The 14,550-nt window shown below is 42.6% G+C and overlaps 1 protein-coding gene across 6 annotated transcripts in view; it reads left to right on the top strand.

The window, feature by feature from the left end:
* TJP2 (tight junction protein 2) overlaps positions 1 to 14,550 on the top strand; it is a 65,720-nt gene that overhangs the window by 21,100 nt on the left and 30,070 nt on the right. The window contains exon 1 of one of the 6 annotated variants that reach the window (XM_080574286.1): positions 354 to 563. The exons of the other annotated variants lie outside the window; for them this stretch is intronic. Coding sequence (XP_080430412.1) covers positions 501 to 563 — 63 coding nt within the window. The 5' untranslated portion in view covers positions 354 to 500. Of the gene's footprint in view, positions 1 to 353; positions 564 to 14,550 lie in introns of those variants that run through there. 6 annotated transcript variants of the gene reach the window in all.

Genomic DNA, 14,550 nt, shown 5'->3' with positions numbered 1-14,550 from the left:
CAGGTCTGGGGGGGGCTTTCTTTCAGGAAGCATATGGACCGAAAAGGTAGAAGTGATGGGTGCCTTTCTGCTTGATAAAGCAGGTCTGTGGGTGCCATCCAAAAGCTTTGCACTACTTCCAGAAATCCCACCCAGGCCTGAACCCAGGACATCTCTGGTTTATCCCGTGACACGCGTCAGCTACTGGCAGCTGCCAAGGGCAAGAAGACAAGAAATATTTTTGTAGAGGGAGAATAACAATTCTTTTCATCCCAGGGAGAATGACAATGTCTCTTCGCCTCCCTGGGGCCTCCGCAGGCCGGATTGGCCGGCGGCTGGGCCCCGGCGGTACAAAGTCTCTCTGTGGCGGGCTCCTCAGTGCCGGCTTTGTCCGTGCCGGTCTCTGGCCGCCCCCGCCACCACCTCCCCTCGGCTCCCTCCAGCCCTTCCTGGCGGGGGTGTGCGGGGCGGTGGGCTCGGCCGTTATCGCCCGTGGCAGCGGGTGGCCCGGCCATGTCACCATGGGAGCGACGCAGGGCTCCGCCGGGAGAGAGCCACGCGGGCCCGCTGCAGGGGAGGAGCAGGTCGGTAGCCTCCCCTCGCCCGACGCGCACATAACGGGTGCAGCGGGTGTTGGTAGCTGCTGTTGTGGGCCGTGGTGTCCCGCTTAGCAGCACACGTGCAGCCGACGTGGAGGACTTGCGCAGGGTGGGCTGGAGGATTGCAGGGTCACTCTTCACCCAAGCTGGCCAGCTGAGGCTGAGAGACCGTGGAAATCCCGTTTTCTGTGTTTTTCCATGCACCCCCAGTTAAATCGGAGCTGGGAGGTTCAGGCTGGTGAGCAGAAGCGAAGAGCGCTGGGGGCACGGCTGCGTGTGCCATGGCTGGCATGGGGCGCTGCCTTCTTTCTTGCACCGTGGGAGGGCAAGGGCGGAATTTTGTGTCTCAAACGTTGGTTGTGCTCAGGGGGCGTGGGTCAGCGTTTTAACCAAAAATAATCCTGCTTCTGTGGAGAAGCAAACTCCACAGTGTAAAATAAATCAATCTCTTCTCCTTCTCCCGAGCCCCTACTAATAGTCTTTAGAGGGCTGTGTGCTTTAGTGGGAAAACATGCTTTCTGACACCTGTCTTGTAAGGGAAGCAGTTGATATGCTTGCAAAGCACCCGAGGGTGGCGGAGGCTGCCTGGCAGGACGGCAGACCTGGTATGGTGCGCAGGCAGAAAGCAGAGCCCACCATACACACACATGTTCACTCTGCAAAAGTGTGAGTGGAAACCACGGTAAACAACAGGGTTTTTTTTTGTGGCTTCTGGGACAATTAGTACTGTAAGTATACTGCTTGTGTATGGTGTTTCTCTGTGTTAACTGTAACACATGCTAGGTGGGATATGGGTATTTATTAGCCTGGAGTGAACTACCTGTTAATGCTTTGTGTGTTTGTTTGGGGAACAAAAGAAGTCCTACAGAAAGGTTTACACAGTCAGTCTGGGTAACCGTCCCACTCCTATTCCACCCATCTTGTTCTGTGGTCTTCCTCATCTGCTGTGTTTATCCATTTTGCCTCTTCTGAATCCATCTTGTTGGCTTTTTGATGTGGTTCCCGTGGTGCTTGAACATTTCTGTTGCTGCAGTGCATCTAATAAGTAGCTGTGTGCTGGTGGTTCTGTTGAGAGAGATTTGGCATGAAATACCTACGGCAGTAGGTTTTGGTGACTTGCTTTGCAGGGGTTTTGCAAGAACGGGGTTGAAGCATGTTGACCGGAGGTGAGCGGAGAGGCTGACACTGTGCAGTTACTGCCTGAGCTACAGCAGAGTTTTGCTTTTACAGATAAACACTTTAGAGGGCTATTGTTTAAATTATACTCACCATCAATTTATTTCAGTGAATACTTGAAAAATGGAATTGTTTCCGAAGTGGAAGACTTGCAGTGTATTTCAGCACAGGGTGGGTTGGTAGACCTGTTGCCAGTCTCTTTCTCCTTACCTCCAAATGGCTGCTGCTTTTTGGACCTGATTCTGTCAATGTTGGGCGGCAGGGTGGGGGGGGAAGCTGTAAGCCCTTAAGAGTTTGGAATTAGTCTGCTTTGGCTGTGAATTCAGTGGCAGTGTCTATATTAACAAAAAAGGGAGCTCTGGCTGATCTTTTCTCCTTCCTATTATTGTTAGAGATTGTGAAAGAGCTAAAGTTTCTTAAGTGTACTGAACGTTGGTGGGGAGAAATTGTAAGTGTGGCTCCTCCAATGGTTATATTCTTTATATTATGGTTATTAAAGTCCGTAATTCTGTTTCTTTTATAAAGACAACAATTTTTTCATTATTTTGTCGAAGACAGAAAAATGATCTAGCGAGATACTACAGCTATGACTTCTAGTTTCTGCTATATTTTTTTAATGAGGCTATTCCAACAATACAAAGTTTGAGACTTTATTTCTAGGAATTCTGTTTTTCACAGCTTATGGTTATTAGAAAGGTAAGGCACATGCAGATTTAACTGACACTTGAAACGTTTTAAAGACCACTTTCTACTACACAAAGGACTAAGTTAGTGTTTTCTTGGGAAGCTAATGCCATTGATGCTGCAGAACTCTTTTATGAATGAAGTGAGCTGTATATGGCTTACAAGCCAAATAATATAGTGGAATTCAAGTCTGTGTTTAAAATGTAAATGAACTTAAAATCATTTTGTATTTTAAACCTGTATTTGGAATGTATTTCTTATCATCAAAATGCAGAACTTGATAAGAGTTTTATGTGACCCAGTCTGATCACAGACAGGGACTCCAAGTATCTGCCTTAAGGCAGCATTATATTCCCAAACACATCTTAGATGGAATGTACAATGGAAACTAATACATATATGCAATTACATTTGATGCTATGCAAGAATAAAGTATCATCTAACTTCCTTAACAGTGAGGGAGATGCCTTCATGAACCCTCCAGGCACCTCTATCCAGTAACTTAAAACTACAGTGAAGATGAAAATGCTCCTTGAAGGCCTGCACTTGTAGCAGTTAATTTGGCAGGCAGATGATTGTCAGCAGCTTTCCAGGTGTGTATGTTTGTGCCTTCTGTCATGTCCTGTGAAGCAGAGAGCAGTATCTTTTTACATACTCTGCTGGTGGAGTCTCTAGATTTGATTAACAGTGCTTAGTGTTTCCACCACTGAATTTTCAATATATGATTCTTTTTTAAAGAAACAAAACAGCACCAAAAAAAGAAAGCTTTGCAGAACCACAGCTCTGATCTAACGACATCTTTACGTATCTACAAGAAATGATACACCTATTATTTATGATTTCCTAATGTATCTATTCAGCCTGCCATGTCTTTCCTTTGCACATGCATACCTAGTAGATGATAGGAAAGCATTTCAGGTGCTTGCTCCTTAGGATATGTAGCCCATATGAGCTTTTTGCAGAGAACGTGGTACGTCCAGATAGACTGTCATTCCAGGCTTTGCAAACAGAGCTCTCAGAGACAAACTGTTGGCCTTTGAGCTACAGAGCTTGCTGCCAGGGTCAGCGCTTGGCACCGATTGCACTTATTTCTGCATCCCAGCACTGCAAGAATCTGCTGGATAATGTGCGTTTCTTCTAGTGGCCAGGGCTGACGGTTCTTCTGTACAGTGTTTCAGAGGCTTTTTGAAGAGTTGCAGGACAGAATGAATAACAGTTTACTTTATCAATTGGTTTGTTTTCCTACATAACTTTATGTTCCATAAGTAGAAAAAATGGTCAGTGGTTTTGATTCTTCTGCTCAAAGAGTTGCGTGGGAACGTTTTTAAACAACCAAAGTGGCAGTAGCATAGCTGATCGGTAATGTGTGCACATGTGTTCCTTAGAGGGTGCCATCAGAACTCCTATTTCTGTGTGTATCTGTACTAGCATTGTTTTGCTTGAGGACCTATGTAGTGGTTATGGTTTGGCTGTAAATTTTTGTTTTCCAGCACTTCACGTTTCCTGAAAATGTTTTGCTCTTCAGCATCAAAGGGGGTGATGTTTTTCCTGACCCTGCTCTTTGGCAGCAACTCCCCTCCAGTTGCTGACCAGCTTGACAAATACTTGTGTGTGCTCTGTCTCGGCGTGGCTGGTGTACTACAGTAGGTCAGGCTGCAAAAGGCCTGGGGTCAGACTTTTAATGCAGAGCGTTGACTGCAGATGGATGCCTGCTGGCATTTCCAAAAGCTATCCTTTGGCAGTTGCGCTCCCCTGGTTATTTGTGGACAGTGCCCAGTGAACTTAAAGTAGAAGGATACAGAAGATGGAGGAAGAAGGTGGGGAGTTTTTCTGTCACATGCCTTGGACACACTTGCCAAGCTACTGATTAAATGTGGAAAAACCCTGTACCAGCGTACTGTTGGTACATCAGCCTTTGCTGTCCCTTGGGTTTATGAGAAATATTTATAATCCAGCCTGACACACAAGGATGCTTCAAGTGCATGGTTTGTTGTTTTCTGTTTACCTTTTAATTTGACAGGTTGTTATGATGCCATTTTAACAGTATTGTGGTGTTAAACTATGGAATTGCACTCATTAAATTTCATTTACCAACTTCCCACCTCTTGTAATAACTTGACTCCATTTTCCATTCTTTTCTAAGTTTTCTTTTCATGATTTACCTTGTAGAAGCTAGTGAATACTTTCCTTATGTTTTCTGCAGCAGTAAGGATGGACTTAAAAGTCATGGGTCACAATGATTTGAAAATGGATTTAATTCTTCTTGCCTTCTTATAAGGCTTGTTTGCCTATAGACAGGTACGTAACGTTTTTTTCTTAAGAGGGGAGGAACCAGAACACTTCATCATGGTTTGCTCCTGCTTGTTGTGTCAGAAAGTCCTTGAGCGTAAAATATTCTTTTATGTGGATCAAACTACAAGAAGAAAACTCTTTGTTCTGAATCGTGGTTGAGAGTGAAGTTGCTGCTGAACTGAGCTTTGCTCTAGGCAATAACTGAATGGAAGCGTTTCTTGATCCTGGCGATTCTGAGCCATGCAATTTCCTTTTAGCCACATGCGCAGAAAGATTTTCGCTCTTTCCCGGTTCTTTCAAAGCCTCGTGTGATTTATGAGAGAGACTAGTAGTTGTGAAAGGAGGAATAAAATTTGCTCTGTCACTCAGCTGATTCAGTTCTGGTCAGTTTATCCTTTGTGCACTTCAGTGTGCAGTTCAGTGGAAATGACACCGTTTTGTAGGGGTGAGACAGTTTGGCTTCACTTAACGTTTGGAGAGATGCCTGAAGTTCCTTACACTGACGTTGCATGCAAGAGAAGTGTTGACTGGGCAGAAAGATTTCATCAAGGGGTTGTAGTTTCAAATTGTTCTGCTGGCATCCTTTCAAGTGAAGCAAGAATGGCTGCAGATAAACTCAGATTACCGCTATGGGAACAAATCAGCCAAGTGGAAGTTACTTGCTTGACACTGAAGAAAAAAGGGGTGGTTGACTTCAGTCCACACTCTTCCTCCCTCCCCACCCTCCTCCTGTGATTGATTGACTACTGTCATGAAATCACTCCGGTATTTTACATAAGCTGGGAGGGTTCAAATGTTCTTTATGTCAATGTGTTTGGGTGTTAGCAATGTCATGTGCTAGTCCATAACTGCATGTGACACTTCAGCTTCACATCCTCCCTTGCCAAAGGACTGGGGAGAAGGAATGGAAAGCACTTGAAATTTTTCCATCCTCATCTTCCCTTCTATTGCTTTCTTATCTTAAAGTATTCTACGAGTGTGATCAGGTATGTGGTGAGGTTCAGTGTAACGCAATTTTGTATGGGATCATAGGGTGCTGGAGGAATTGGCCCAGAAATATGCAGAGCTGAGGGGAGTATTTATGCTTAGTTTTACTGTTTGAAAAAGCAATTATAGTCCTCAGGAGGCCCCGAGGGGGAAACTTTGCTGTGAGCAAAGGGATTCTGAATGTGGTTTGCTAAGCAGGTGCATCTGGCTTAACCTATTATCTCATGGTAATTGACGCCTTGGGACAAAACTGAGTGATATTTTTGTTTGTTTGTTTGTTCCTCCTCTTCCACATGTACTGGGAGGAGTGTCAGTGTGAGACTTACAACCCTTCAAATGCAATCCCAGGAGACATTGTATGGATGTCAGGAAAAAATGCTGAACTCCTTTTGCAACAGATTTAGGCCTTGTGTTGGATACGAGCAAGATATGTTAAAGTTTAGGAGTGAACTTCAGCAATGTTTTCTGGCGTGGCTGAGTAAGCTGTTGAGACATCTTGAGAGGGAGAGGTGGGTTGCTTAAGACATTGGGGGCAGGAGTGAGGTGGCAGAAGGAGAGGAAGGAGGAGAGGTCTGAGCAGTGGGACTAGAAAACAGAACTGTAAAAATTCTTTGAGAGCTGGAATATCAGAGAAATGGGAATCTGTTTTAAAACAAGGGCAGCAGAACGATCAATAATTTTGCTGTGTGGTGATTAAGAAATTTAGTGGCTCTGTAAGAGCTAGGTAAGAAACAAGATATACAAGTCATTGTAGTATTTATCTGAATGATACTGAAAATACAACTTCACTCAAAACTACTGAATTCATTTTACAGAGATTTGAGTTTTTTAATTGTTAACTTTTAACATTTTTTAACAAGTCTGAATTATATTCTTAGTATTATGGGCATTCAAATGAAGTTGCAGCTTTTTTTTTTAAAATCTACCTTGTGTGACAGTGACCTTCTCTTACATTTATGTTGTGGTAGTAGTAGGATGTAGTCTTAAAGCTCAATATACCATCAAAACTTCTGCACTATACAGAACCTTATTCAAGTTTATTTCCGCCAGACAAGAAAAGAAAGCTAATGTGGCCGTACATAATTGTACTGCCACAGGAATGCTTGAACAAAAGCAAAATGCTTGTAAGAATATGGTGTATCACTCTCCTATTAATAGACTTAGAACAAAGGAAACTAGAAAACTTAACAGGGAGAGAAAATCTAATGTGGTTTGGGACTGAGCTCAACAGCTAACAATTGTACAATTGTTTGAATTGTCTTGCATTATGACTGGATAATTAAATATAAATGCTGACCTGATTGGATTGTATCCCAGCGATGCATCGATCTTTTAACAAACAAGTTACATGAAGCAGTAGACCAATAACCAGGTTGTTTTTCTCAATTTTGGGAGTTTTCTTGGATAACTAATGACATTCATGCAATCAGAGTCTATAAGGGTCATGGAATAGCAGAAACAGGTTTTTGCAGCAGTAGTTGCTTGATGCTAGAATTGGTTGCTTCTAGGCCTTGATTTCCTGTTCTAATATGGGTGCCAGGAGCAGAAGCATTCAGAAACAATAGCAGTAGAAGGTCCATCACTGAAGTTGAATAAAAATTGTAAATTGTATCCATGCACAGGATGGATATCTTTGGGTTTTGTTTCTTTCAAATTTTTAAGATGCAAGTGTAAAATGTACACTTTGGCTGCGCAGAATGGCAGATTCTGAAGTGGGACACTTGGGTAATAGCAGCTGTACTTACATTTTTCAGTTAAGCTAATAAAAAGACATTTAATTTACCTAGTGTAATGAAACTGGTTGTCTATGCCTATTGAGCTTTACCTCCCCATCCCACAGGTGCATCAGTACAAAGAGTTTTTTTATGGTTGCTAAGAAAAAAGTGTCCTGCTGAACTTAGATTGTGCACAAACTGCTACTGCATTTTGTTTCTTGGACTTTGTTTGCATGAGCATCTTAAAGAGCAGAAAGTACAGCAACAATGTGAATGGAAATAAATGCTTTAGGTTTTACAGTTAAAGTAAGTAGAAGTGATGAAGTCAGACAACCTTTAAAGCCATTTTGGATTAGGGGGACTGTAAGTTTAGCGACCTGTCTGTCGTTACCTTCTTTGTAGAATTCAGAAAAAAAATGTGTACAGTACCTTATTCCATACGGTATTACAAGCGAAAGTCCAGGAAAACTTTGGAAAAAGAAACAGTGCGTGTGTGTATATTATATATACACATATATACATAAACACACACACACCCTGGAAAGTGAAGGTAATTTATATGCTGCAAACTCAAGTGCTATTGATCTAGCGGCCTTTTACCTAGATTAGTTTTGATCTTCAACTGAAATTGCTCTATTTGCAGCTTCTTATGTCCTGAAGCATTTATTTTGAAAAGAGGTGGTGGGGAAAAACACTTCATTGCAAGACTGAGCACGCACTGAGCTGAGGGGTGAGGCTTGTGCTTTCCTTTAGGACCCCTGCAGTGCCTGTGGGAGAGTAAGTGAACGTTCCAGGGCTCCGCTGCTGGAGCGATGCTGCACGTCCCAGAACACTAATGGAAAGCAATTTCTGTTGTTCCTCTGAAACAACATGAACAGAAAAAATAAAAAAAAAAAAAAAAGAGGAAAAAAAACTGATGGAAAAAATGTTAGTTTCCAAAGTGTTATTTCTCAAGAGGCAGAAATTGCTTTCTGAAAAATGAAGAAAATAATTTAATACAGTTTTGCTCTTCTTTTTTCCCCCTGGAAATGGGATATGTTTTCTCCAAAATGGCAATTTTGTATTTCAATTGAAGCTGTTCCCTGCACAAATTTTGAACAATTGGTTGTTTCCTGTTGGGGGAAGCACCAGAACAATTGAGGCATAATTTCGGTAGGGTAATGACAGAACTGTTGTTGGGCAAAAGATACTTGAGGGGACTTGCTCCTGAAATAGATCTAAGCCGTATTTCTGAGAGTCTTTAAGTTTTTGGTAGGTATGACCTGTGGATCTTGCAGCTGTATTCTGGTTACAATCATTTTTTTTCTTCTTCTTGAATAGACTTCTGTTTAGTTTGTAATGAGATACTGTACTGTTCTTTGATGCATGTGTATGTATCTAAGCTCAACAGAATTCAGTTGTAAGAAAAGTAGTCTACTCTGCTTATCCTTTCCACCCCCCTCCCAGGCTTTTTAGAACTTTTGCATGTATATTCTTGGTGTAGCATGCCAAGGTTGTAAACTGATCATGAGTTTACATTCTGAATTTGTTACAGTCTACTGGGAATATACCTCTTTTTGCCCTTCGCATCTTTTTTTCCTTATGACAGTGCTAAATAAGGACTGCTCTTTGTAGCGTGTTCTCAGAAGAGCTCAGGTGGCTGTTTTTGCATTTGTCCTCTTCTAATAGTTACAGAAGGAGCAGTTGTTAAAAGCATAGTTGTGCAATAAACATTATAGTTTTAAAAAGCACCATATAATCCTATGTAGCTTCTAGGTACTGAATTGGAATGATTAACTCTCATTCTTACTGGCAGAGATAACAAATACTGTGGAATATAAGTGAATGGACTTTAGAAAGTTCCTGTGTGTGTTTTGCTTGCCTTTTCCAGTTTAACAAGAAATTACAACTGTGTCTGAAGTCCTTTAAGGTGTCATCATTCTGCTGATGAGAAGTAGGAGCAGGCAAGTGTAAAGGTACTTAACTACTTGCATTCAGGTCAAACAGTAGGCTAGAATAAAAAGCTTTACTCCAAAAACACGACAGTGATTCTTTTTATTGTTAGTACTGAAATGTGGTGTTGCTAACTTTATATGAGTCATTTTGTATTGGTTTAGAATTCTTGTTCAGAATTTTTCTGCTACTCATTTCCATGGGGTCTTGGTAGGATTGATAAGCAATATGCATGGTTTATCTCTAGAGTACTAAATGTTTCTCCCTTTTCAGAACATAAATGTTCTGGGGGGACGTGTCTATTTCTTTTATATAATCTGTGCGATTAATCCATGACATAGTTGCGGAAGAAAGTGACTTAACAAAGCTGATTTTTTTTAAAAAAAAAGCATGGTTGCCTGATCATATAGAATATGTGCTCCTAAAAATTGAGATTAAATAAATAAATAAATAAAAAATCTGTTAAAACAAGGTATTAGTTTTTTAGAATCATAGAATAAGGTCCCTTCCAACCCAAACCAAAGATCTCCTGGTTCCAACTCCCTGCCATGGGCAGGGACACCTCCCAGCAGACCAGGTTGCCCAAAGCCCCATCCAGCCTGGCCTTGAACACTTCCAGGGATGGGGCATCCACAGCTTCTCCGGGCAACCTGTGCCACTGCCTCACCACCCTCATAGTAAATAATTTCTTCTTTATATCTAATCTAAGCCTACCATCTTTTATTTTCAAACTATTACTTCTATCACTACACTCTGTGACAAAGGGTCCCTCCCCAGCTTTCCTGTAGGCCCCCTTTAGGGACTGGAAGGCTGCTGTAAGGTCTCCCCAAAGCCTTCTCCAGGCTGAACAACCCCATCTCCCTCAGCCTGTCTTTGTAGGAGAGGTGCTCCAGCCCTTTGATCATCATTGTAGCCCTCCTCTGGACTAGTTCTAACAGGTCCATGTCCTCCTTGTGCTGTGGGCCCCAGAGCTGAATGCAGTGCTCCAGGTGGGGCCTCACAAGGGCAGAGCAGAGGGGGAGAATCACTTCCCTCACCCTGCTGGCCACACTGCTGTTGATGCAGCCCAGGATACAGTTGGTTTTTCTGGGCTGCATGTGCGCATTGTCGGCTCACGTTGAGCTTCTCATCCAGCACCACCCTCATGTCCTTCTCCTCAGGGCTGCTCTCAATCCTTTCTCCGCCCAACCTATATTTGCGCTTGGGATTGCCCCAGCCCAGCAGTAGGACCTTGCACTTGGCCTTGTTGACCTTCTTGAGTTCCAGAAGTTTAAGAAGTTCAGAGAACCACCTCTCAAGCCTGTCCAGGTTGCTCTGGATGGAATACCTTCCCTTCAGTGTTGACTGCACCTTGGTGTCACTGGCAAACGTGGTGAGGGTGCACTCGATCATGCTGTCTGTGGCACTGACAAAGATGTTAAATAGCGCCTGTTCTAGTACTGACCCTTAAGGAAGACCACTTGTTACTGATCTCCACTCAGACAGTGAGCTGCTGACTGCAACTCTTTAAGTGCAACCATCCAGCCAATTCCTTACCCACTGAGTGGCCCATCTGTCAAACCCATGTCTCTCTAGTTTAAAGACACAGATATCATGGGGACAGTGTCAAATGCTTTGGACAAGTCCAGGTAGATGACATCAGATACTCTTTCCCTATCCACCAATTCTGTAACCCTGTCACAGACCACCAGAATATTCAAGGTAATTCCTGAATATTAACTGGCTTTGTTGGGCCCTATTTCCCTTCAGGGCTTTGTTCCACGGTGTTCTAGCAAGAAGATCCCCCAAGAAGATATGTCACCTGTCCCTGCCCTCCCTTTAATCCTGACCCACAAGCTCTCCCAGCTCCTCACCCATCCCCAGGCAGAGCTCCACGCACTCCAGCTGCTCCTTTATTTTTTTTCCCCTGCCTGTCCTTCCTAAAGAGCCTGTATTCCTCCATTCCAATGCTCCAGTCACAGGAGCCGTCCCACCACCTCTGTGTAATGTCGATGAGGTCATAGCCCCGCAGGCGTGCACATCTCTAACTCCTTGTTTACTCCCCGTGCTACAGGTGTTAGCACTGGGACATCTTGAGTCGGGCCCGGAGGAAGCTGGCTGGAGTGGCTGGAATTCCTTTGTGCCACTCTTCAGGTGCTCTTCTCCTGAGCGATTCTTGTCATTTTTAATCTGAAATAAAAGTTTCAAAGTAGGATTTTAGCCTAAAAAGATACTGGGCCCTTCTCAAGATTTTTTTTTTATTTTATTTATACAGATTGTATTTATGAAAATCGCTCAAATGCCAAACTATTCTGAAAAATAAGATATTGTATAATAATGAGTCCAGCTCTTCACAGCAATTGCCATTTTGTGTGCGAAAGTGATAGTCTGAAGTTGAGAACTTGAAACAACTGCTGTGCTTAACTTTTTGTGCAGCAAGGGGGACTGCGTGGGCCTCTGTTACAGCATCACCGCACCACCTAGTGGCTCTCTGGATTAATTGTGAATCGGTCACTGAATCTGTGCTCTGCGTTTTCCCAACGTGCATGGATTGTCGACATTTTGAGGAAATAACTTGCCAGCTTGTCTTCTATGAATTTCCCAAAGATGCTCGTTTCTAGAGGCAAAGAAACAAAAACCTTGGTGGGCCTGAGTAGAAGAAATCATCTTAAGAAAACAAGCAAACAAATGAACAAAAATATTTGTGGGGGTTTTATTAGCTTTTTCTAAAGTGACCGGAACTCAAAGTGCTTTTGGAAATTCTTAATACTCCTCTTTCTTTCCCTCAAAATGGTTAGTCTGCTTTCTGAGAGTCTTCAAGATAATTGGTGAGTGTCAGGCTTTAAATGTTAGGGAAACAAGTTTTCTATGCAGTATCTTTTTGACATTGACAGATTAAAAAAAAAGTTTCACAAAAAAACAGTTAATATTTTTTCTAAATGAGACTGACATATGCATTGCACAGACAATTATATGTACAACCTCCCTGGTTTTGTTTAGGAGTTTCTTTAATACATAATTAAAATCAATAAAACTATTCGGAGATTATGTGCTTTACTCAGTAATCCAGCAAAAGGATTTCTAATACCACATTCTGTAGTGGCTTTTTTGTAGCATCCAGGCTATTTGTTATCCCCTTTATTATAGGGAATTGAAGAGTAATTAAATACCTGCAGAACTCAAATCCTGTGTTTCTATTTTGATCTAGCTTTAACTGTATCCAGGCAAAATTCTGCAAAAAAATCTTTGAGCTGAAGATAACCATTTTGATTTCACCACTGTGAACCACTCTAAGAGTTCCAGTGCAGGGACTGCCATAATGGGCAGATCGTGTGATATCCTTCATTGCATTTAAGCTTCATATGTCACTCACACACTGTGAGCTGGATTAAGTGATACAGTTTGAATTAAAAAGCACACAACTTATCAGAGCTCTGGATCAGTGGAGATGTTGTGCACGTATGCAATTTTTTCATCTCCTTTGACTTTTAAAAAAGTAGTAGTAATTGTGTACTAGAAGATCTGGAACATTGCAGTGTGAATTAGTAGCAGGGCTACACTGAAAATGGGACCGGGATGTGTGTTCGTCACTTAGCGTTACAAGTAGTGTGGTGAACAGTACTGTTGCCATTTGTCTCTTCAGTTCTGCAACGGAATCACAGAATCATTAAGGTTGCAAAAGACCTCCAAGATCATCTGGTCCAACCATCCCCCTACCACCACTGTCACCCACTAAACCATGTCCCCAAGCACCATGTCCAACCTTTCCTTGAACACCCCCAGGGACGGTGATTCGGTGACTCCACCACTTCCCTGGGCAACTCGTTCCAATGCCTGACTGCTCTTTCTGAGAAGAAATGTCTCCTCATTTCCAACCTGAACTTCCCCTGGTGCAACTTGAGGCCATTCCCTCTAGTCCTATCACTAGTTACCTGTGAGAAGAGGCCGGCCCCCAGCTCCCCACAGCTTTCTTTCAGGTAGCTGTAGAGAGCAATAAGGGCTCCCCAGAGCCTCCTCTTCTCCAGACTAAACAACCCCAGTTCCCTCAGCCGCTCCTCACAGGACTTGTGCTCCAGGCCCTTCACCAGCTTCGTAGCCTTTCTCTGGACACGCTCCAGGGCCTCAATGTCCTTCTTGTACTGAGGGGCCCAAAGCTGAACACAGTACTTGAGGTGCGGCCTCACCAGAGCAGAGTACAGGGGGACGATCACCTCCCCGGTCCTGCTGGCTACACTATTCCTGATACAGGCCAGGATGCTGTTGGCCTTCTTGGCCACCTGGGTACACTGCTGGCTCATGTTCCTAGTAAATAAAAATCTGATAATATGGGATCAGTCTGCTTGTTACAAGCAAGTTACCTTTGCTGTGTCCTGTTGCAAAGTATTTGTTTTTGTCAAGTAATCTGGGAAAAAGCAAAGCTATATCGAATGTATAGGCTTTAACTGGTAAGGGGAAGATGAGACTGTTACAGTGCTTCTTTCCACTTGAAAGAGTTTTTCTTCTTCAAAAGATGTCATTCCAGTGCTGAGCTGTAGGTATACTTACTTGTACAGTAAGTGACAGGGCTTGCGTTTTCTTTTTTTTTTCTTTTTTAGCTGTTGCATCCTGATGCATACCCATCTTGACACTAGCAGCCATCTTGATTTTACTCGAATGTGGGAGTAGGACTGATGTTCCTGAATACAGTGTCTTCTAACATGGAGTTACCCCTTATGTGTGTTTCTCTTTCATGACAATAGGGGGGGAAAAAAAAAAAGGTTTTCTGCCTTGATGAAGAGCAATTTAGTGTTACTCCTAGTGGTTATCTTTTGCAAACCACCTTCTAACACTTCTCTTCCCTTAATCTGAACTGTTCACTGTTCTGGAGACCCATTTTTTAAGTACAATCCGTTGCTCTTTTGGGAGTTGCACTATTCCTACACAAAAAGTAGGAAATATTTCAATTAAGTGTTTTTTTCTTTTTTTTTTCTTTTGTGAGATGTTGCCTTTATTATAAAAATCCACAGATAAATAATTTTTCTCATCCTCCTAGATCCTACGCATACATCTGTATAATATGCAGATACTTAATGAAAACACTTAAGTTGAAGCCTTCTTACTTCAAAGTGGCTTGAGTACCCTTATTTACAACAGGATGAAAGGCCTGGTGAAGGTGCAGTTCATCTTCAGTCATTTTTCAGTGTGGTAATCCAGAACGCTTGATAGCT

This window comes from Anser brachyrhynchus (genome assembly GCF_964034855.1).
Source record: "Anser brachyrhynchus genome assembly, chromosome: Z".
Lineage (NCBI taxonomy): Eukaryota > Metazoa > Chordata > Aves > Anseriformes > Anatidae > Anser > Anser brachyrhynchus.
This window is presented reverse-complemented; position numbering and strand designations above follow the sequence as displayed.